A 20596-nucleotide genomic window follows, 5' to 3' on the forward strand; every position below is an offset into this window, starting at 1 on the left:
TATAATAAAAAAGGACAAATTCTAAAAAATTTAATTGAGTGTCGCATAAAAGAAACTTTAAAAAAATAATGTATTTTTTTCATAATTATTTAACAGAAACCGCACCTCAATGAAAATCGAATGCCCAATAAAGATTTATATGTGGCAGTGTAGACCCTAGGAACTCTTAGCCGCCTTCGGTCTCCTCATTTTCTCCCAACTTGCAATAATTTTGTTGATGAAGTAGCAAAAAAAAGCTCTAATGCAAGTCTTAATGAAGTTCCAACAAGAAGAAGGCCAACACCATGGATAAAGCAGCCGGAAGAACAGGCTTATCACATGCCGCGGATATCGACCAACCTGTGCAACCATTCAGAATTATTTATTGATTTATTTCTGTTCAGTCAAACAATTGTCTTCATAACTTGGGTGGTATATATTATTGCGCAATGCCTACTAAGAACACAAGATTACTCACCGGGAAGAGAAGATCCAACGTTTCCCAGGCTGCATGACGTACGGCTCTTGTTGGATACATTGGGCCTCCGGGTGAAGTAAAGCTGTAAAGGCAAGCCTTTAGCCGTGTACTCGTAGTCATCCTCAACTCTAGTCCTTCAAAAATTTTCACAGAATCATGTACCGTGAATGAAAATGAAGATTAGCGTGATCTGCCATTGTTAAAATATGCATCTAACCTGGAAGAGTACTCATTCGGGAGATGTAATGTAGAACAACTGGCTCCACTTTTAACTTCTGAAGCTGAAATAGTACAAAGGCATTGATAATGCAGCAGCAGTTAATGATGTTTACGAGAGCAAATAGATGATATTGTCGTAGAAAATTAACCTGATCTGTGACCTCAATTACGAAAACATCTGCTGGACCTCCAATCAGAAAGGCATTTGGGAAGGCAGGAAAGTGTTTTATAAAAGTTTCTAGCATATCATCTGTTGGTTCTAAAATCGCATTAAGATTACGGACATTAAGCTACTGTCAAGGGAGATAGAATAATGTGATAGACCTGCACCTAAACTGTAGAAGAATAAGAATCTCGAGAGAAGAAGATAGAGGTCTCGACGGGCCTATAAAAGAAAATTATGCTCAGATATATGAACAGAGTAAAACTGAAGCATCAAGATATTTCAGAAAAAAGAGATAGGAAACCCGAGGAGCTGTCTAGAACATGTACAGTAACCAATATAATAAATTTGAAAGTAAAGAAAAAACCTGCAATGCTATCTTATTACTTTCATGTGGTACAATGGCAACCTTCTCAAAGAGAAACTGAAAAATGAAGCTCAAAGTAAGCTTGGCAATACACTACTAGATAATAGGAAGTGAACTAGGTGTATCTTACCCTGAACAAGGATAAAAATCTCCTCCTATTTGTCTGAATATCAATCCTGATGATGGATGTAACAAAGAAAATCTTAAGAAAAAAGAAGAGAGGAAAGTATAAAGGTTGAAGAATCATGATTGTTTCTTCTGGCCATTTACATGGTTCACAATATTGTGCGATTGTAATATAGAAAACCAAACAAGGCGAAGGAACTATATGCAATGCAACTAATTAATCTTGCACATCAAATTTTCATGTAAGGAATAGGACATGTACTAGTCTACCAGATCCAAAGATAATATTCAGAATAAAGCATTGGTGTATATTTGAATGAAGTTGAACTTTTCTTTTTAGGTCAAGGATTGAAGATGCAATGTTGATCTCTACTAGTTTAACAAACCAACACTAACTAGTATGTGTTTAGGTGATCTTATCATCGAATTTATTTTCCAACTAAAAAATTACTCACCAAGTTTTTTGTTAATTGCTCTCTAGGATGGTCCACAAAGGTTAATCTTGGCATCTATGATCTGTTTGTGGAGCATATGGTCGATATGCAAGTTGTTCTTCTATTAAAGAGAGGGATTCTCATTGAGACGACATTGTCAAGGGGATCTTGTAATCATGTAGCTTGATTGATCCTTGAGTCACACTCTTCTATCATCATCATTTAACACAGCATTTTAGTAGTTTTCATTTCCTTTTTTATTTCATTTTTTCACTACTTATTATTGTTTCATAACCATTGACATTGTGATTTTTTTTTTGGGGGTTTCAATTGACATTGAAAAAAACTGCTAAATTGGCAGGACTAGTGATCTTCTGGCTGTGCTGATGTTAATCCAGCACGAAATTCATCGAATCAATTTAACAACAACAAAAAAAATCTAACATGATTGAAAATGTTGGTAGAACCTTGCAGAAGGTAGGTCCATTAAAATATTTCTAACGTACCAGAAAATATTGGAAGAACCTTGGACAAGGGCAGATCCATATCGTAACAAAACTTCAGTGTTTTCAACTGAAACTTCAAATAACTGCAAAGCAGAAATCATACTATCCAGTAACAACACCATTATTTACAAAGATAATGAGAACGATAAACAAGATTTGAAACACATTATAAGAGTACTCTCTGAGATTGCCTCTTTGCACACTCATAGCATGTTTCATCAATTTAATTCTGTATTTAATTTACGTAAATACATTACATGCAAAATGAATCATGTAGATATATTATCTATAGGCGTTTCTCTCATGTTTTGTCCTTGTATCATTCCATGCCTCTTAACCAGTTCCTAAAAAAAAAAAAAAAAGTTAACATTCCAAAAGCATGAGATACTGCCTAGGCAATCTTTAGAGTTGTCATATCAAAATTCTTACTGAGAAAAAACTGGTCATAGGAATTTGCTTCATTTTCTGAAGTGATGTACCATGTCCGATGTCTCCGTAACTGCTTGAACTCCACCTATATGGGATGCTTTCATGCCATCATGAAAATGCTAATATGGGTTGATTTTCAGCCCTTAAGGGTGCATTCCCTTGGCAAGAAACACCTAAGGAAGAATACTAAACTGGGGAAAGAATTCCCCAGCTCCCTTTCCCTATGTTCCCTTAGGTAGAATTGAGTAGAAACTTCGCTGTACAACACAAATCTGCCAACGTCAAAATATTTTAATATATTCTCTCTTTTAAAAAAAAAACAATTAGCACACCAATTTTAGAACTTTGAATTTCCCTCCCTTTCCTTCCCTCCAAAGAAACAGTGAAAAAGAAAACTTCTCCTAGTTGCTTTCCTTCTAAAAAATGCAACTAGAGAAAAATTATTCCATCCTTCTCAAAAACAAATTTCTGACCTCACTTGTTTGCTAGCTGTTCTCTCCTCCATAGGAAACATGGATTAATTGTAGTCCCTATATAATCTACTACATAGTATATACAAACCGAGATTGGGCGCACACTTAATAAAGATTGGAAAATAGGATATAGCTTACATTTGCAAGTCATACTATTGTTCAATTTAAAACATTTTTCAAAGAACTTATTCTTATATATCCTAGTCAAATACATGTTGATTTCTAAGTATGGAGAATACCATATACATGTTAGTATGGAACAATGAACCAATTTCCAATTACCTATGCAGGCTGTTATATGACTATATCAAGTTTAAATGAGAACTCAGCATATTTTGTGTTATAGACATAGTCATAAAAACTGGAACAGGCTGCCGGTTGGACTGGAAAAAAATTGGAATAGGATACTTCTTCAGCTCGGGTTAGTTTATGGATCAGATGTGCAAAAAGGGCTAAAAAGGCCAGACTAACTTGTTTTGTGAAAACGACAGGTTAGATAGATTTTCGGAAAACAGGTTCAATTTGTCATATAACTTGAAATGTCAAGAAATGCTCATTTGCAATTTTAAAAAAATTAAATTTGGGATAAGAAAATTACTCCTTTTCACATCCAAAAGAAATTTAAAATCATCCAATCAAAATATAATCGAAAGTCAATTATTCTAATTGCTATTTCAATATTTATTACAGGTGGAAGCATTTTCATATCAACATGGAACTCATCTCTTTGATCTATGGTTATTTTTGTTACTCTGCACCAAGTATATTGTAATAAAAGGAACTTGCTTATTTATGATGTGGAATTTGTTTATAAGGCATAATTTTTTAATCTTCTTCATTATATAAATTTATAGTTCTGAATAAAGTTAATAAATTTGTAGCTTAACTAGTGATCTAGGTTTAGTATGGCCAATGGACTCGATCAACTAAACATGTAGATCCACATGCAATTGGCCCACCAATTCAACCATCAAACAGTGACCCAGAATTCAGTTATCTGGATTTCTGATTTGATTTCTATAACTACAGTTATAGTTTCTGTTTTCCTTTTTTGTGAACACATCAGTGTTATAGAACGATCAAAGAAAAACAATAAATTGTTCACCGAATTCTGAAGATTTCTTCTAGGGAGGCACTGTACTTATGCTACTTGGGCTAAACCATTAGATTCCCCATTCATAGATATTTACAAAATCATCCACATTTCTCTTGTTAATTTAAGAACCAATCTGTATGACTATCAAAACAGGTATAAGAGAACTCATGTTGGGGATTAACACTAAACAAGAAATAGGTTATAGCATATATGGCTATGGTTCTTTCATAGACAGGATTTGGTTCTTTCCATATTTTCTTTTATAGCATATATGGCTATGTTTTGTGCACCACATGCAAAATCATGTGGTTACCTCAGTATGAAATGCAGTAACGCACTGTCTTGAGTAATCATATAATAGATAGAAATGTCATGTTTATATATATGTAGTGAATGAATTAGAAAACATAAATTGAGCACTAGTTAGCCAGCATAAATTGTAAAACATAGCAGATGTGACAAAGTCTGCAACAATAACAAATAAAAAAATAAAAATGCGATAAAAGATGAGCTATGGCAGAAAATACAATAACTTCCTGTGGATACTTAAAAAAAATATAGCCTAAGACGACAACATCTTATATATTAGATAGAATTTTAAATTTACTCCAATGCAAAACTTACCCATTTGTGGAATAGGAGAGCAAATATATGTGACACAAAGTACTGGCTCCAGAGTTGAACAATTAAATCAACAATACTATTTCCGGCCTGGGGAGCTTTAACATAGTAATCAGCAAGAAGATCATAGAAACACAGGTTCTGCTCAGTTTTGGTGATTTCATCTTCCTCCTTGTTCAATATTATCTCTGCTAAGTACATTGTAGGTAAAGTAGAATCTAAGAAGAATCACGCAACATATAAAGTAGAATCTTCCTCCGAATTGTTGCTTCTTTTTGGAAGAAAAAAATTATAAATCCCATACGATTTGTTTATGTTTTAAAAACTCCAACATATCGCACATGCAGAAACCCAGCAATTATGCAACCCAACTATGTTTTGTTGTCAAAATAGAGAACCGCGTTGTGCAACATCTAACACATTATCTATAAATGCAATCACGCAAAATGATCACATAAATAAAGTAGCACCTCGAGCTTCATCTTTGACTTCCAAAGCCACATCGGCAAACAATACTTCGAGCAGTCTCGGTCGCTGCACTGGCGTGTTCAAGGCCTGCCATAACACAGAAAATGAAGAGGAGGAAAAGCAAAAAACATATTGCCCTACTATTGCTAAAAGAGAGCCATCTTCATCGATTTCCGACAAGGAAAAGAAACCAAGTTTTCCACTTGGGGGCTTCACAAAAGAACTGCTACCGTGCAATGTTCAACGTCCGAGAATCGTGGAAACTCGTTGATCATATTAAAAAAAATACCCCGAAGGCTCGAACATTAAATCCTCTTAAGCATGAAAAATCAATAAGTAAACCGCGAGCTGTCCGATCGATGGAACGGAAAAATACAATAAAAACCTTTTGCAGCTTCTTCTGGATCTCCAGAGTGAGCGCCGCGAGGTAAGTCGATCTCCGATCCGCTTGAGGTTGCTCCATCCTCCCGATCGCGCTAGAACGAAGGAATCTTGCAATGCGAAGCGATCGCTAATTCTCATTCCGATCTCAATAACCTCGATTTGGATGGTAAACCCACCGCCTTCTTCGGCTTTCAGTCTCCTTCGCCATCTCGATGCGACGGAGGCTGACGTGTATATATTCCCCGTTTCGATTGAGTATTTCTTCCGTATACACCGTATTTTGTTTTTTAAAAAATGGAAAATATTATTGTATTAAATGCATTTGTTGTAGGTTATTAATAAATAAAATATTTAATCTGGATCTAGTCAGCATTTTTGGACGGTGACGATGAGGTGGTCCTCCGCCTGGCAGCGACAGGAGACAGGAAAAAAGAAAGAAGATGTGAGGGGAGGGGAGGGAGTTGTTCTGTCAGTGCATCTCGACCGTCCGTTGGGTGGTCCCGGCACCAGGCGACACGCCTCAGTCCCACGTACGTACGATTAAGAAAGCACCCGCGACGGACGCGGCGCTGTCGGGCGACATCGCGGGCCAGTATGCGGGCCCCGGACGTTGACCGCTCAGCTTCGCGGGTAGACTTCTGAGTCTACTGGACGTGAGGGAAAAATTGAAAAGGGGGAATTTACCTGAAGAGGCCCTCATGCGATTTTACTAGTCGGTCCTCAAAGTTGTCAGAATTAGTAAATATGTCCTGCCACAGAAAATTAATCATAAAATAAAAGAGTAAATAAAAAACAAAAGTTGCAAAAGTACAACGAATTTTACATGGAACGATCGTGTAACCTTTGACGGATTTTCCTAAATCTATAGATTTAAATCAATTTTTACGTAGATTTTCTAGAAACTAAATATTGTACACAAAATTGAAACCATGCTAAAATTATAATCATAGGTGTTCAATCATTATTAAACAATGATACTATACGCGACATATTATAATTTTTTAACAAATACATTATTCGCTGAAAATGATTTAAATAATGTGCACCTTTAAGTACCATATACAGCATAAATTTATCATAATTCTATCCTTTTAGAGAATTTTCCAATATTTAAAGAAACCAAATAGAACACTTTGTTCATATTATCATTAGTTATCTATACATGTCACAATGATTCTATGTTTCTTGATAAAAAATAATGATTATCACAAGAAAATTTACGTCATAAAAGTAAATAAACTCACAATTAGATCATAATTCTATATGATCGGACTCAATAATTAGTGTTTTTTATCTTAAAAACTAAGAATATGACATCTTAGTTTTCACACAAATGGTGCAACATATATACAAGGTCGTGCTTAGAACACTGTAAGGGATCGTATCCTTCCTTATCATGCACATATATATAACTGTAATGGCAAGCTGCCATTAAAAGCTTAAGGGCTAAGGCTAAGGAATCTCTCAATCTACTTCTCTTTACCAACCAAACACTATCAATTAAAAAAAAAAGTAAAAAATTAAAAAAAAATAATCGCCACTACATGATAATGATAATATAGAAATAATAAATTAAATCCGTTCTTCTTTTTTTTTTCTCTCCTCCGTCCTCAGTCGTCGTCCTCTCCTTTGGTGTGCCTTGCTCTCTCTGCAACTCTCCTCGTGGATGTGTGATTCTCCACCACTATATCAACCTTTTGTTCAAAAAGAAATCACTCTTAAAGGTTAGGAGAGGAAGCACAAAGCTATAGCTAGCTTGTTGGCCAACCATGGTTTTCTCTTCTCTTCCTCTCTATCTCGATCCACCTAATTTGAACCAGGTGAGTGGCCTTCAGATTCCTAATTTCAATTACTCCATTTTCCTTAGCTTTCTCCTCCTCCTCCTCTTCTTCCTCCTCCTCTCTCTTTTTTGTTCCTTCAGTGCCTTCGCTTTAATTGTATATATAACTTGCGAAAAAAGGCCAGAAAAAAACCTCTCGCTTTTGTTCTTGAATATACCAGCACTACACACATATACGCCATTAATTTCTTGCTTTATTCTTGGAATTATCATCCTTATGCAAATCATTTGAATATTCATCTATTCTTATAGCAGCAACAGCAGCAACAACAGCAGCAGCAGCACCAACAAATTCATCTACTAGGAAGCAGTAGCGGTGGTGGTGTTGGAAGCGGAGATGGTAGTTCCCACTTGCCGCCGCCGGCAGGCTTGGCCCTCGCGGCCGGATCAATCCGGCCAGGGTCCATGTCGGACCGAGCCCGGCTGGCGAAGATCCCGCAGCCGGAGGCGGGGCTGAAGTGCCCCCGGTGCTATTCGGCCAACACCAAGTTCTGCTACTTCAACAACTACTCCCTCTCGCAGCCGCGCCACTTCTGTAAGACCTGCCGCCGTTACTGGACGCGCGGAGGCGCCCTCCGCAACGTCCCCGTCGGGGGAGGATGCCGCCGCAACAAGCGCACGAAACCCTCCTCCAGCTCTACCAATTCAACCAATACATCCACCGCCGCCGCCTCTGTCCCTTCGGTGCCCTCCTCTGGATCCTCCTCCGCGGCCACCACCTCAGCCGCCTCGTTGCACCAGCTCCCGTTCATGGCCTCGCTGCACCAGTTTCGCGACTTCGGCGGCTACGGAGCCGGAGTCCAACCACCGGCGAACACATTGGATTACCAGCTCGCGACCGCCGCCGAGAATTTGAGGCTACAGCAGTTGCCGCAATTCCCTCTTCTAGGAGAAGGGCACCTCGATCACGCACTGCCGCCTCCAGCTCCGATGCCGGTTTACCCTTTCCATGGCGACGGCGGCGGCTCGTTCATCGCCGGATCATTTGCGGGACGCGTGCAATCGTCTGAACCGTCTGCGGTGAAGATGGAGGATAAGAACGATAACCAACAAATGTTTCATAATTTAGCGAGGATGCAGTATCTTGGTCTATCGCGCAATGATCAATTATTTTGGAACGGAAACAGCGGCAGCGGTGGCGGTGGCGGTGGCGGCGGAAGTACTAGCAGTGGTGGCGACGGTGGTGGTGGATGGCCTCCCGATCTATCTGGATTCAACAACTCTTCCCTGGGCAATCTAATGTGATCATGATAACAGCAATATTGTGGCGTTGATAAAGCAGAAGCTTACTTTTTGAGCAATGGCTTCGAAGAATACCGATCGAGCTAAGAGCATTTTAAGAAGAATATTTAAGCAGTTAATTAGTAACTTGTGATGATATGGCGGATTACTACTACAAGGGATCGAGTCTAAGAAATGTAGGTAGGTTTCAGCTCGGTTAATTTCGGATTACTATTAATTAGGTTGTGTGTTCTTAACTAATATGCTGTGTATTTTATTTATAATACAGTGGAATTATATAAACTAATGCATGATATATATGCATCAGGTTGGTTGGATCATTTGCTAATCATGCTTTAGTGTCTCGTTGAAATTAAAATGTTTTTTTCTAAACAAAATGTTCTAAATAATGGCTTAATTACATTGATCATGTAATTGCATGATGAGTATACACACACACACAGAGAAAATGATTTTGAATACATTAGGGTTTGCTAATGTTTTTGATTCCTCTATAGCATATTTGATTATTGTATGTGATCTATGAATTAAATTAGCATTCTGAGCCTTTTTTTCAGTTAAATGATTCGATCTTCTCTTATTAGGGGTGTTCTCAAGAAGAAATTAAAGATCTTATTAGAGAGTTGTTTACAGGTTTACAAGATCTATCTGTTTATGTGTGCATCTTGTTCCATCTATATCGGGATATTTGGCAAACTTCAGAAAAAAATTATCTAGCTAGACCGCTCGTATATATTATTATATATATATCATATAAGCTAAAAGTAGCATATTATTATTATTATTATTACAAATGAAGCTTTTTTTCCTCCTGCATCTTTGTAAGAGTGATTCAGATTAAAGCTTTCATGAAGCATTACTTCTCATCTTTTGAGAGATAGAGGAAGAACAGCTTTTGACCAACAGTACTACTCTTGCATGGATTTGTTTGTATCGATGTGTGTAAACATATAAGCCTCCTCGTGCATGCATGCACTGTCATAGGTATACAAATCAAGGCGTTTTTACCTATCATCACTATACTATTCACTAGCTACGAACATGTAGACACTCACAAACTAACTCAAACTGAGATCACTCCCACAGTTAATTAGATGTTCATCATGTGTGGTTCAGGTAGTCACTGTACTACATACAGATAAAAGCTAAGCCATGGTACGTCACTCAAATTCCTGCAATTGCCAGTGGTCGTAGCTAGAAGCTGATGGATGCACTGAAACATGAAAGGAGAATGGAGAAGAAAGAGGGAGCGAAGCTAAATGTATATAAAAGAATGAAGAAGGGTAATTAACTTAAATAGGAGGGAGGTGGGGGTCCATAGATGCATGAGTAGTGTGGCTGAAGGAATCTGGGTTATCGTCGCTTTCGCAAAGACCAAGGCAGCTTTCTTAAATTGGCCCTCCAATGGAGAATAAAGGTGGTGTCTGAGGCTTTTATCCATGTAGTACAAAATTAAAGGAAAAAGAGGGGTAAAAAAAGAGAAACTCCCTGCATCTGCATGGGTTATAGTTGTCAGACTGCATAGCAAGGTGTTTGATCTATAGTATAGTATGAGAGATCTTACAGATCGAGTATCAACCTCTGTAATTCTCAAATTTTGTTCTATATTATAAACTCTAGATCAAGTGTAAATGAAATTAATTTAAGTTTTGAGTTATAAAAGAGCTTCTTCTGTCAATGGAACATGACAACTTTAGCTTTATGACTTAGTCCTCTCTCTCTCTCTGTCTCCCCCCTCCTTGGTGCAACGAAGGATGGCAACAAAAGAAATAAAGAACCGAGAGGATGGTGACGGTGATGGTGGTGGAGGGCGAGGCCACCACCATCAGATTCCTCTCACTTTGCCTCACATGCATGATCTCGATCAGACTCCAATATTTATCAAGTCTATTTTTAATTAATTAACTAGTTAAGTATCTCTTAATGTGTAGATTAATTAATTGCTTGAGTCATCTCATATATATGCCATGTTAATTAATTAAGATAGAGCAATATGCTTTTACTCAAGAAGCTAGCATTTTTTTTATCAGGAACCACTGAAAAATTATAAAGTTTATATATATATATTTTCCAACTCATTAAGTGAACATGTGTATAAACAAGTTTGGTATGCATGTTATATCGATGTGAAATGAAAATTGATCATATCCTCAATAACTTCATAGGTATAATTGGGATATTAATCATAATTAATGGTTATATAATTAAGTTTCTATCAATCTTTAATATATATATATATATACTTCATAAACGACACTGTTGATAGTCGAATTCTTTGAATAAGACAACTAATATAATTAGGTTTTGACTCGGGGTCAATTTGGAAATGGGAGCTTTCCTAACTTTGAAGGATATGATTTATTTATTAGTTTGATATATAGATATAATTAAATCCTGCTTGCAGACAAAATATCTCTCTCTATATAGATATCAAGATACTGAAGCTACATTCACTGTTAAAAGTGGAGCTAAAAGAGCATTGGTTCAGCTTTTGGATCGATTCATTCTTGACTTGCATGGGTCTTGAAATCTGAAATTCTGATCAGAATATTATCTTTGATTACTAATGAAAGCTAAAAGAATATTTTTGTTGACAATGAACAGAAGATCTGTTGAGTCAACAAATTTATATTATTCCCCGAAAACACTTAATTAATTAAGCAGCAACATCAATATGATGAGAGAGCGAGGAGGGGCACCTCAGCTAAGCTTTAATATCAGTGTTGATGTGACAATGGCATCCTAGAATTTTGTAGTGCAATTCCAAGTAGCCATGATAATGATCTTGTTTCGGGTTTGATGTGATGCTTGATGAGCTTTTAATGGACTCTAGCAGTGCTGCTTTGGTTTTATTTGCATCATCCTCCACCGGAAAAGAAAATAATAATAAAGAAATTATACCTAAATGAAGAATCAAAGCAACTTTTTGCGTATAAAAGATCATTATTAATTATTTAGATAAAATATTGTTTGTAAATGACTTTGTTGAAGAACTATACCGTTTTAGCTGCGACCAGGTGCTATTGCTGCTCCTCGATCGATCGCCTTTGCAAAGATCCACCAAGATAGGTGCTGCGTGTTCCTTGTTTCCAGGAGAACCATTTCTGAGCAGCTGCAGCAGCAACGGTGTCGCACCGGAGCTGCCGATTGCTGCTTTGGTCTCAGGATGGCTTGATAGAGTTACTAAAGACACGGCATAGAATTTCTTATGTCGTTTCTCAGTGAACATTCAATCATTCGTCTGAAAACTAAACTTAAAAGACCCATGGAAGATAAACTCTAAAAAGAGAGAAAAATAAGAGTATAGAAATTACGTCGAGTGATTCTTGTTTAATGGAGCTTTAGCCATGGCTTTGGTGCTTGTTAGGCTGCATTGCTTCAGGTTCTGGGTATGCATAAAAACATCAAGTGCTTCTTGTTTAATGTTTACCGTGTTCATCAGCAGCAATTTGTCTGCTAAAAGATGACAGACTCAGCTTCAGCTTCAGCTTCAATTTGGTCTGATCTTTTAAGTTTGCCTTTTACTGAATGAAAATTAAATTAATGAAGGATCGATATAGCTTTCGTCTGTGTTTTAATGAATGAAAAAGACTGGAAAATTGATTTTTTTTTTTTGTTTTTTTGCATGATCAATTTGATCGTCCTTATTTGTTTTAAATTGCAGAAACTCAAGCGCTTTGTTTCCTGTTATTATTATTGCGCGAAGGTAATGAGAACTGTATTTTTTCCTCAATTTATAAATACAGTTTATATTTAGGATTAAATTGGTACTCAAGAAAACTTTAAAATGTACTACAAAATGAGATAAAACAGAAATATTTATAAAAAAATTATAATTAAGTATTTGGAAAGAAAGAATACCGTCAAGTCAAGATGGCCGAGTTGGTCTAAGGCGCCAGTTTCAGGTACTGGTCCGAAAGGGCATGGGTTCGAATCCCATTCTTGACAATATATTTATTATTATATAATCTTGAATTTTTTAAATCGATATTTTTAGAAGAAAAAAAAGTGGAATAATTAATTATTTGGAAATTAGTTTCAGGTACTGGTTCTGGGTTCGAATCCACAATATATTTATTATTATATAATTTTAAATTTTTTAAATCGATAATTTTAGAAGAAAAAAAGTGGAATAATTAATTATTTGGAAATTAAATCATCGCGAAGACTAAAATTATGAATCCCATTCTTGACAATATATTTATTATTATATAATTTTGAATTTTTAAATCGATATGTTTAGAAGAAAAAAAAAGTGGAATAATTATTTGGAAATCAAATCATCGCGAAGACTAGAATTAGCTATTTCACATCGCAGATGAAACATTAAACATAATTTAAATATCTTTACTGGATCTAAAGGTTGGGCTCGCATAGGAAGGCTAGATCATTTTTCTCGTCCATCTTTCTTTAAATTTGCTCCTTTTTTTTCTTTCAGATTCTCATTAAAATTCAAAAATTGTTAGTAAATTATTTCACAATTAGTTTACAGGTACATTTTTTTTTATTAAAAAAACACCTTTCGATAATTTTTAAAATTAAAGACACCTTTTTGACCTCGATTATTCAGAATCAAAGTCACCGATACGAACTCGTCAAACACGATCAATAATTGCACGTAGAACTTTGGGGTCTTCTCCCAAGTCTTCCTCACTCTGAGCCAATCAGCTGTCGCCTTTGTCCTCATCACCACCAATAGATTTCCTTCGCGGTTCCTTACGTGGACCTCGATGATTTCAGAATTTTAGAATAATTTTTTTTTTTAAAAAAAAGATTTTTCTCCAAAATTATTCATTTGTCGTGCTATAAGTAGGCAGGCGTGGGTAGGCTCTGCCTTCCATCTGTTTGCGAAAATGCCAGCCCCAGCTTTTCTCGTCGTTGCGTCCGCCGCTCTGTTTCTGCTCGCTGCCCTTTCCTCGGCCAACGAGGGCAACGTCCTCCTCACCGGCGACGTCCTGCCCACTGACGGCCAGCTCTCCTACGGCCGCAGCGCCTTCGTCATGCAAGGCGACTGCAACCTCGTCCTCTACAACTTCGGCCGCGGCTTCCAGTCGGACACCCACGGCGCAGGCGCGAACTGCACGCTCTCGCTCAGCAACCGCGGCGCGCTGATCATCACCAGTGCCGGAGCTACGGTGTGGAGCTCCCCTGGTTCTAAGAAGGGCAAGTACGCGGCCGTGCTCCGGCCTGACGGGGAGGTGGCCGTCTACGGCCCGGCTCTGTGGGCGACGCCGGATTCGAACGTCAGCACGTTGAGCGAGGATGTGGCCTCGCACGAGGCCTTGGCCGCTGTGAGGAACTTGTTGTTCTCGGGCCAGAGCATAAGCGTGGGGGTGGAGCTGGCCAGCAGGGACTACGCGTTCAGGGTGGAGGCGGACTGCAACCTGGTGCTGAACAAGGCAGGGACGGAGGTGGTCTGGCAGAGCGCGACGGCAGGGCGAGGTGCCCATTGCTTCGCCAGGCTCGACCACAGGGGGCAGCTCGCCGTCGTCGGCGACCACTACCTCAAGGTGGTGTGGAGCAGCAATAGCACGGCCGGGGCGGGAGATTACGTGCTCATTCTACAAATCAACGGGCAGGCGGTGGTGTACGGCCCTGTGTTGTGGTCGACGAGCACGTAGCTGGTTGCCTGCGCGACAGTAGAAGAGGAAGTCTCTGCTTTGTCTTCTTTCTGCCATGAATGCTGATGGAAGAAGAAGCTCTGTTTTAAGAATATCATGAATATCTCTCTTTTATTCCCCTCGATTATTTGCTACACAAACTGTTTATCTCAATTCGCCCCCTAAGAAGTTGTGACATTATTTCAATTTGCTTCAAAATATTTTAATTTTTAAAACATTCACAGTGCAATTTGCAGTTATCCTTAGGGGTGTATTGGTAAACAGTGTATTTATAAACCAGCGGGGCAAAGTTATGCAGAACAAATTTTGTGAGCCAGATTAAGAAGAAAAGTGAAATTCTAGGGAGCAAAGCAAACATAATCCTGAAAGAGAATAATAAAACATACCAACTATGTACTATGTCAACTATATAATAAAAAATAAATTAATGGATGGAAATTTATTTATTTTATATCATATATTATTTAAATTTAATGGGGAATATTATTTATTTTATATCATATATTATTTAAATTTAGAGTTATGGTAAAATTATTATGATTTTATAGTCATGAATTTGAATCTCATAATTAACCTCTTACAATATAGTGTAAGACTATTGTTATGGATTGGTATACCTTCATCCAAAAGGTTAAGATTTGGTTTGATTGAAGACGACACGTCGGACATAAGATTGTACTGCAGAACTGACTAGCTGAGTCTCACACCCTAACTCTACGTCCGAATTTCACATTCACGCCCCTACTATAGCAAGGTGGCCAAGTTTCGACTCGGCAACCAGCTGGCTCAAAACACAACACCCGACTGCTCTTCTCGGGTTCAACACCAAGTTTCATGTCTGGGTCTCCTAACCAAGTCTCTACTCGACCTTGAGCTCCATCTCAGATTGCATCTTGGCTAGCTTAGGCAACCTCGCCCTGGACTCTCTTTGCTGCCTAAGCTCCACTTGTCCAGTGCCCTACTCAGTGTTGGACTAACTCTGCTCCCGTCACTCTATCATTCAACTTGTCAGACCGTCGCCAAAAGGGCACATATAATAATATAATATTTGATATAATTCGCTCACCCTATGAAGATAATATGAATTATGATGACAGAGTCTGATATCGTACTATGTATGGGCGATAAGATCCTTTATTACAAGGGCAATAATAGAATATTCTTTTTACATTTGACAAGACATCTCCACTGATGTGACATTTTCTTTATCGAAGATGAGACATTTGCTTCCCTGGTAATCCTATTAATAGCCCTTCTTGGCATCGGTGCAAATACACTAGAATACGAAAACATACTTGCTTCTCCCATCTTAATTAGTCTTTTTTCACCGTCTCCAGGGCGACTGTTTGACTTGAGCATCGGAGCCACTAAGTTAGAGCATCCTTAGCTTTCATTTTCACTCTCTTTCTTCTCCTTGCAACTTGGCAAAGTCAGCGTCAGATCTTGGTGTATTTTCCTCGAAGTTGGTCGTAGGGTAATACGTGACTCTATCAACATACAAGTCAAGTGTCTGATGACTCATCGAAGACGACAATCTCGAGTAGAAACAACCGTGTATGCTAGATTTATATATTTTGATCCTTTTCGAAATCCGTATTGATATAACTTTTATATATCTAAGATTATATATATTATTTGAATTGGGAAGACTAAAATGGAGTTGTTGCGATGGCTCAAAATGAGCTGGTATAGAAAAGGATGACTTTATCGCATGTGAATTTTTGATTTTTTGTGCCCGAAATGTGTGTGAAGTAAAGCGTTGCTTGTTTTCCTTAATTGGTTAATGAAAATTTCATGGAATATTAAAAGAACATTTGTACATAACAAAAAAAAAATTGTCCAGACTTTTTGAATTGTTTGGTTTGTCAAATTTCTCTATTTTCAATTTTTTTTAAAAAAATGAAATTTAAAATAAAAATTAAAGGTACTTTTTAATATTGTATTCCGACATGTACCCGTGAAACACGGTCAATAATTGCGCATGGAGACGGATGCACATGGAATATCACATTGTTGCATCGACGTTGAATTTATTCAAAAAAATAAATAAATTGAACGGCTGATCAAAATATCCATGTATGAAAAAAGTACACGAATTTATCTTTACAAATAAAATTACCAATTCAAATATTGAAACAATCTTATAGAGATAATTTTGATATTTATCTTGGGGATCCACATACAACTTAGTGAGATTGAAATTAAAAATGTTCCCGAAACATAATTGAGTTGATTATGATGGAATATATTTATTGAAGTGGACAAAAATTAAATTTCGATAAAGTTAATATAATATCTTTTTTCGTCTGTAATTAACTATAATTTCTCAATTTATTTTTTCATATATGATCGTAGAGTCGATCAGTGACACCTTATCCACAAGTATTGAAATTAAAAGTAAAAATTAAAATTTGAATTATAAAAAATAATAATAACCGCTCACAGTTTTGGTGTCTTTTTCTGAGTCTTTCGCTCTGAGCCAATTAGCTGTTGCCTTTGTCCTCATCATACCTCCTTACGTGGACCTTATCCACCAACGTTGACGCCAGCTGTCAGAAGCATCGAGAAAAAATAAATAAAAAGAAGATATTCGATTATTTTAGAATTTTAGAAAGTATTTTAAAAAAAATTTGTTGTGCTATAAATAGTTAATATCTGTCGCGCCATTGCAGAGGCATGCGTGAGTCGGCCCTGCCTTCCATCTGTTTGCGAAAATGCAAGCCCCAGCTTTTCTCGTCATTGCGTCCGCCGCTCTGTTTCAGCTCGCTGCTCTTTCCTCGGCTAACGAGGGCAACGTCCTCCTCACCGGCGACGTCCTGCCCACTGACGGCCAGCTCTCCTACGGCCGCAACGCCTTCGTCATGCAAGACGACTGCAACCTCGTCCTCTACAACTTCGGCCGCGGCTTCCAGTCGGACACCCACGGCGCAGGCGCGAACTGCACGCTCTCGCTCAGCAACCACGGCGCGCTGACCATCACCAGTGCCGGAGCTACGGTGTGGAGCTCCCCTGGTTCTAAGAAGGGCAAGTACGCGGCCGTGCTCCGGCCTGACGGGGAGGCGGCCGTCTACGGTCCGGCTCTGTGGGCGACGGCGGATTTGAACGTCGGCACCTCGGGCGCGGAGGTGGCCTCGTCCGAGGCCGCGGCCGGTGTGAGGAACTTGTTGTTCGCGGGCCAGAGCATAAGCGCGGGGGCGGAGCTGGCCAGCAGGGACTACACGTTCAGGGTGGAGGCGGACTGCAACCTGGTGCTGAACAAGGCAGGGACTGGTGTGGTTTGGCAGAGCGCGACGGCAGGGCGAGGTGCCCATTGCTTCGCCAGGCTCGACCACAGGGGGCAGCTCGCCGTCGTCGGCGACCACGATCTCAAGGTGGTGTGGAGCAGCAAGAGCACGGCCGGGGAGGGAGATTACGTGCTCATTCTCCAAATCAACGGGCAGGCGGTGGTGTACGGGCCTGTGTTGTGGTCGACGAGCACGTAACTGGTTGCCTGCGCGACAGTAGAAGAGGAAGTCTCTGTTTTGTCTTCTTTCTTCCATTAATGCTGATGGAAGAAGAAGCTCTGTTTTAAGAATATCATTAATATCTCTCTTTTACTCCCCTACCCACCCTGTTTATCTCAATTCGCCCCTATGAAGTTGTGAAATTACATCAATTTGCTTCAAACGATTTTAAAACAGTAACAGTGCGAATTTCAGTTATCATTAGGGGTGTATCAGTAAAAAGTGTATTTTAATACAATGTTTTTATAATGTCTAAGACTGTTTATAATAAATTTAATTTTTATGATTATGAGTTGGAGGTTAATGAAAATTTTATGGAGTATTAAAAGAATCTTTGTCCATAACAAAAAAAAAACAGTCCAGATTTTTTGAATTGTTTGTTTTGTCAAATTTCTCTATTTCAATTTTTATTTTTGAAAAAAATGAATTTTAAAATAAAAATATATTTGTCGAAAAAAACTCGATAGTGAAAGCTGAGATGGAATTTTAAAATTGCAGCCAACGTTTTTTTGTTCACTATTTCTTTTATTTTTAATTAGAAATTACTTTAAACGATGTGTAAGTTATTGTGTATTTTTTTTTTCCTTTTAGATGTTTTTGACAAAATATCAAAAAATAGTATATTGTATCCTAAAGACTCGGAAAACCACCGACTTCGCCGGCGTTGTCAACATGACGGGCCTCCTCCTCCTCCATCACCTTTTTTATACCCATTTGGTTCCGTCCCAACCAAGCCAACACGTTTACGCTTCTCCGCCACCTCTACCTCCAATTCTAGCGGTTTTGGATCTTTACGATGATGGGAGTTCAGGCCACCGGTCGGTACTTCACGTCGCCGATCATCATCCCGATCCCCTCGCAGTCACACCCAACGTTCCCGGCCGCCTGCAGTTGGGGCGATAACCGCGCCCTCGCCCGCCCCTCGGCCTTCCTCGGCTCAAAGATCTTGCGGACCCGATCGGTGGAGTTCCTGTCGACGAAAGGAAGGCATGGCGGGGCGCTGCTCCTACGCCGGGTCAGAAGCGCCAGCTTCGATCCCTTCGACGACGGCGGAAATGACGAACGCGAGGAGGAACCCCTAAAAAAGGTCGAAGATTTGGCCATCGTGCTCAGCACGCAAAAGGCGCAGGAAGGAGAGCTCGAGCGAAATACACAACCCCCCTACTTCTCCGCCAGATCGACGCTGGCGCTTTTTCCGTCGATCCGATCGCCGTGGATGCTGCGATTCAGGGAGGATCCTCCGGAATGGTCCAACCTGATCGTTCCGGCGTGCGTGGAGGCGAACGCCGACGGCGTCCGCATTCCCCTCTCGCTGCGGATCATCAAGCTGAAGAAGAGGTTCGAGGCTAGCTGGTTCATTGAGACCAGCGAGACGGCGTGCTGCTCCATGAAGCGAGCCTTCTCCTCCATGGTGTTCATGATCCGGGAGCTCCAGAGCTACGCGCTCCAGTGGCGGGAGGCGCTATCCTGCGAGGAAAACCAAGGCATCCTCGGGCCGATCCAAATCGAGATGAATTATTCCTTCGTCTGTCTCTTCCAACAGATCTTCTCCGCCACGCCAACCCTCATGGTCTCCCTCATGCTACTCCTTGCCAACTTCACCATCTTCTACATGGACCACTTTAGCCTCATCGGCGCCGCCGCGACGCCTTCCAACGCATCCGTCATGTGTCTGATCGACACCCTTCTCGAGGAAAACGATGGAGACGACATGGCGATGGCAGATGATGATGTCGGCCAGGGCGTGTGGACCGAAACCCTGGCGTCGGAGGAGGCGGTGCTTTGGGAGAAGTTTCTGGAGGAGTTCGCCAGGTTACAAGCGACAACGCACCACGAGGCGCTCATGGACCCGGACACGATGCGGCGCATGGTCTCGCCCGTCTCCATCGAGCTGCAGACGGACGATAAATCCGACCACCTCCGGACGGAGATGATGTACGAACAAGCGCTGGTGCAGGACCCCAACAGCCCCCTCCTCCTCTCAAACTTCGCGCAGTTCCTCTACCTCGTCCTCCACCAGAACGAAAGGTAAACCACAAAAAAAAAACTCTTCTCCTTCATCCTCGCGAACAGATCGACGAAATGTCTCAACGAGAAACCCTAACCCACAGGGCGGAGCACTACTTCTCGAAGGCGATCACAATGGCGCCCGGAGACGCGGAGACGCTAAGCCGCTACGCCAGCTTCCTGTGGGTGGCGAGGGGCGACCTGACGGCGGCGGAGGAGACTTTCTTGGAGGCGATCGCCGCCGCTCCGGGGAACACTGCCCACACCGCCAACTACGCGCACTTCTTGTGGAGCACCGGCGGCGAGGGCACCTGCTATCCGTTGGCATACGACGTGGGCCTCGGCCTCCGTTAAACGATCGTGAGATTCTGACGCTGGTCTCCATCGTGGCGAATTGGAAAAAAAAACACCCAGAACCTCAATTATTATATATAATGACATATGCTTTTGGCCCTCTGGTAATATTTGTGCTTAACGTTAAACTACATTTGGATTGCGAGATGATAAAACCTGTAAATTTTATCTATTTTCATCTAAGCTACTTTTTTATTTTTTATTTTTATTATTTTTTTGTTTTGGATGGATGTTAAGTTCATCTGATTTTTATTTCGATAGTTGTTGATTTTGAAATGCATGTATT

General features: G+C 39.8%; 5 protein-coding genes and 1 non-coding gene across 7 annotated transcripts; 5 read left to right on the forward strand and 1 right to left on the reverse strand.

Moving 5' to 3' along the window:
- Positions 1-70: 70 nt before the first annotated feature.
- LOC141841317 (uncharacterized) lies at positions 71-5932 on the reverse strand. The gene is made up of 11 exons (XM_074729462.1): positions 5745-5932; positions 5362-5446; positions 4895-5079; positions 2273-2355; positions 1337-1382; positions 1207-1263; positions 1007-1061; positions 826-926; positions 675-738; positions 458-591; positions 71-339 (listed from the first exon to the last, which is right to left on the reverse strand). The coding sequence occupies exons 1-11, from the start codon at positions 5820-5822 to the stop codon at positions 157-159; spliced, it is 1071 nt and encodes a 356-aa protein (XP_074585563.1). The 5' UTR covers positions 5823-5932; the 3' UTR covers positions 71-156.
- Positions 5933-7385: 1453 nt separating this feature from the next.
- On the forward strand, positions 7386-9120 carry LOC141841368 (uncharacterized). Of its 2 annotated transcripts, none has more exons than XM_074729528.1 (2): positions 7386-7563; positions 7836-9120. In XM_074729528.1, the coding sequence occupies exons 1-2, from the start codon at positions 7513-7515 to the stop codon at positions 8826-8828; spliced, it is 1044 nt and encodes a 347-aa protein (XP_074585629.1). In that variant the 5' UTR covers positions 7386-7512; the 3' UTR covers positions 8829-9120. The 2 variants fall into 2 exon arrangements, with proteins under 2 accessions (XP_074585629.1, XP_074585630.1); XM_074729529.1 differs by having other exon boundaries at positions 7839-9120.
- A 3572-nt stretch (positions 9121-12692) lies between these two features.
- Positions 12693-12773, forward strand: TRNAL-CAG (transfer RNA leucine (anticodon CAG)). The gene has a single exon. It is a non-coding gene; the product is annotated as a tRNA-Leu (tRNA).
- Positions 12774-13678: 905 nt separating this feature from the next.
- Positions 13679-14614, forward strand: LOC141841962 (mannose-specific lectin 3-like). The gene has a single exon (XM_074730166.1). It carries the CDS (start codon positions 13679-13681, stop codon positions 14444-14446), a length of 768 nt encoding a protein of 255 aa, XP_074586267.1. The 3' UTR covers positions 14447-14614.
- Positions 14615-17129: 2515 nt separating this feature from the next.
- Positions 17130-18131, forward strand: LOC141841854 (mannose-specific lectin 3-like). Its single transcript, XM_074730050.1, has one exon. The coding sequence runs from the start codon at positions 17161-17163 to the stop codon at positions 17926-17928; it is 768 nt and encodes a 255-aa protein (XP_074586151.1). The 5' UTR covers positions 17130-17160; the 3' UTR covers positions 17929-18131.
- A 614-nt stretch (positions 18132-18745) lies between these two features.
- Positions 18746-20310, forward strand: LOC141842348 (uncharacterized). The gene is made up of 2 exons (XM_074730557.1): positions 18746-19977; positions 20061-20310. The coding sequence occupies exons 1-2, from the start codon at positions 18746-18748 to the stop codon at positions 20308-20310; spliced, it is 1482 nt and encodes a 493-aa protein (XP_074586658.1).
- The last annotated feature ends 286 nt before the right edge of the window (positions 20311-20596 follow it).

This window comes from Curcuma longa, chromosome 11 (genome assembly GCF_044706935.1).
Source record: "Curcuma longa cultivar G26 ecotype Majalengka, Jawa Barat chromosome 11, ITB_CL_G26_1.1, whole genome shotgun sequence".
NCBI lineage: Eukaryota > Viridiplantae > Streptophyta > Magnoliopsida > Zingiberales > Zingiberaceae > Curcuma > Curcuma longa.

Excerpts from the sequence above, each read along its gene's own strand:
- LOC141841368 (XM_074729528.1), top strand. The coding sequence starts at position 7,513 with ATGGTTTTCTCTTCTCTTCCTCTCTATCTCGATCCACCTAATTTGAAC. Across the intron at positions 7,564-7,835 it reads ATCCACCTAATTTGAACCAG|CAGCAACAGCAGCAACAACA; the intron begins GTGAGTGGCCTT and ends CTATTCTTATAG.
- LOC141842348 (XM_074730557.1), top strand. The coding sequence starts at position 18,746 with ATGATGGGAGTTCAGGCCACCGGTCGGTACTTCACGTCGCCGATCATC. Across the intron at positions 19,978-20,060 it reads GTCCTCCACCAGAACGAAAG|GGCGGAGCACTACTTCTCGA; the intron begins GTAAACCACAAA and ends CCTAACCCACAG.
- LOC141841854 (XM_074730050.1), top strand. The coding sequence starts at position 17,161 with ATGCAAGCCCCAGCTTTTCTCGTCATTGCGTCCGCCGCTCTGTTTCAG.
- LOC141841317 (XM_074729462.1), bottom strand. The coding sequence starts at position 5,822 with ATGGAGCAACCTCAAGCGGATCGGAGATCGACTTACCTCGCGGCGCTC. Across the intron at positions 739-825 it reads TAATTGAGGTCACAGATCAG|CTTCAGAAGTTAAAAGTGGA; the intron begins GTTAATTTTCTA and ends GTACTATTTCAG. Across the intron at positions 340-457 it reads CGTTGGATCTTCTCTTCCCG|GTTGGTCGATATCCGCGGCA; the intron begins GTGAGTAATCTT and ends ATGGTTGCACAG.
- LOC141841962 (XM_074730166.1), top strand. The coding sequence starts at position 13,679 with ATGCCAGCCCCAGCTTTTCTCGTCGTTGCGTCCGCCGCTCTGTTTCTG.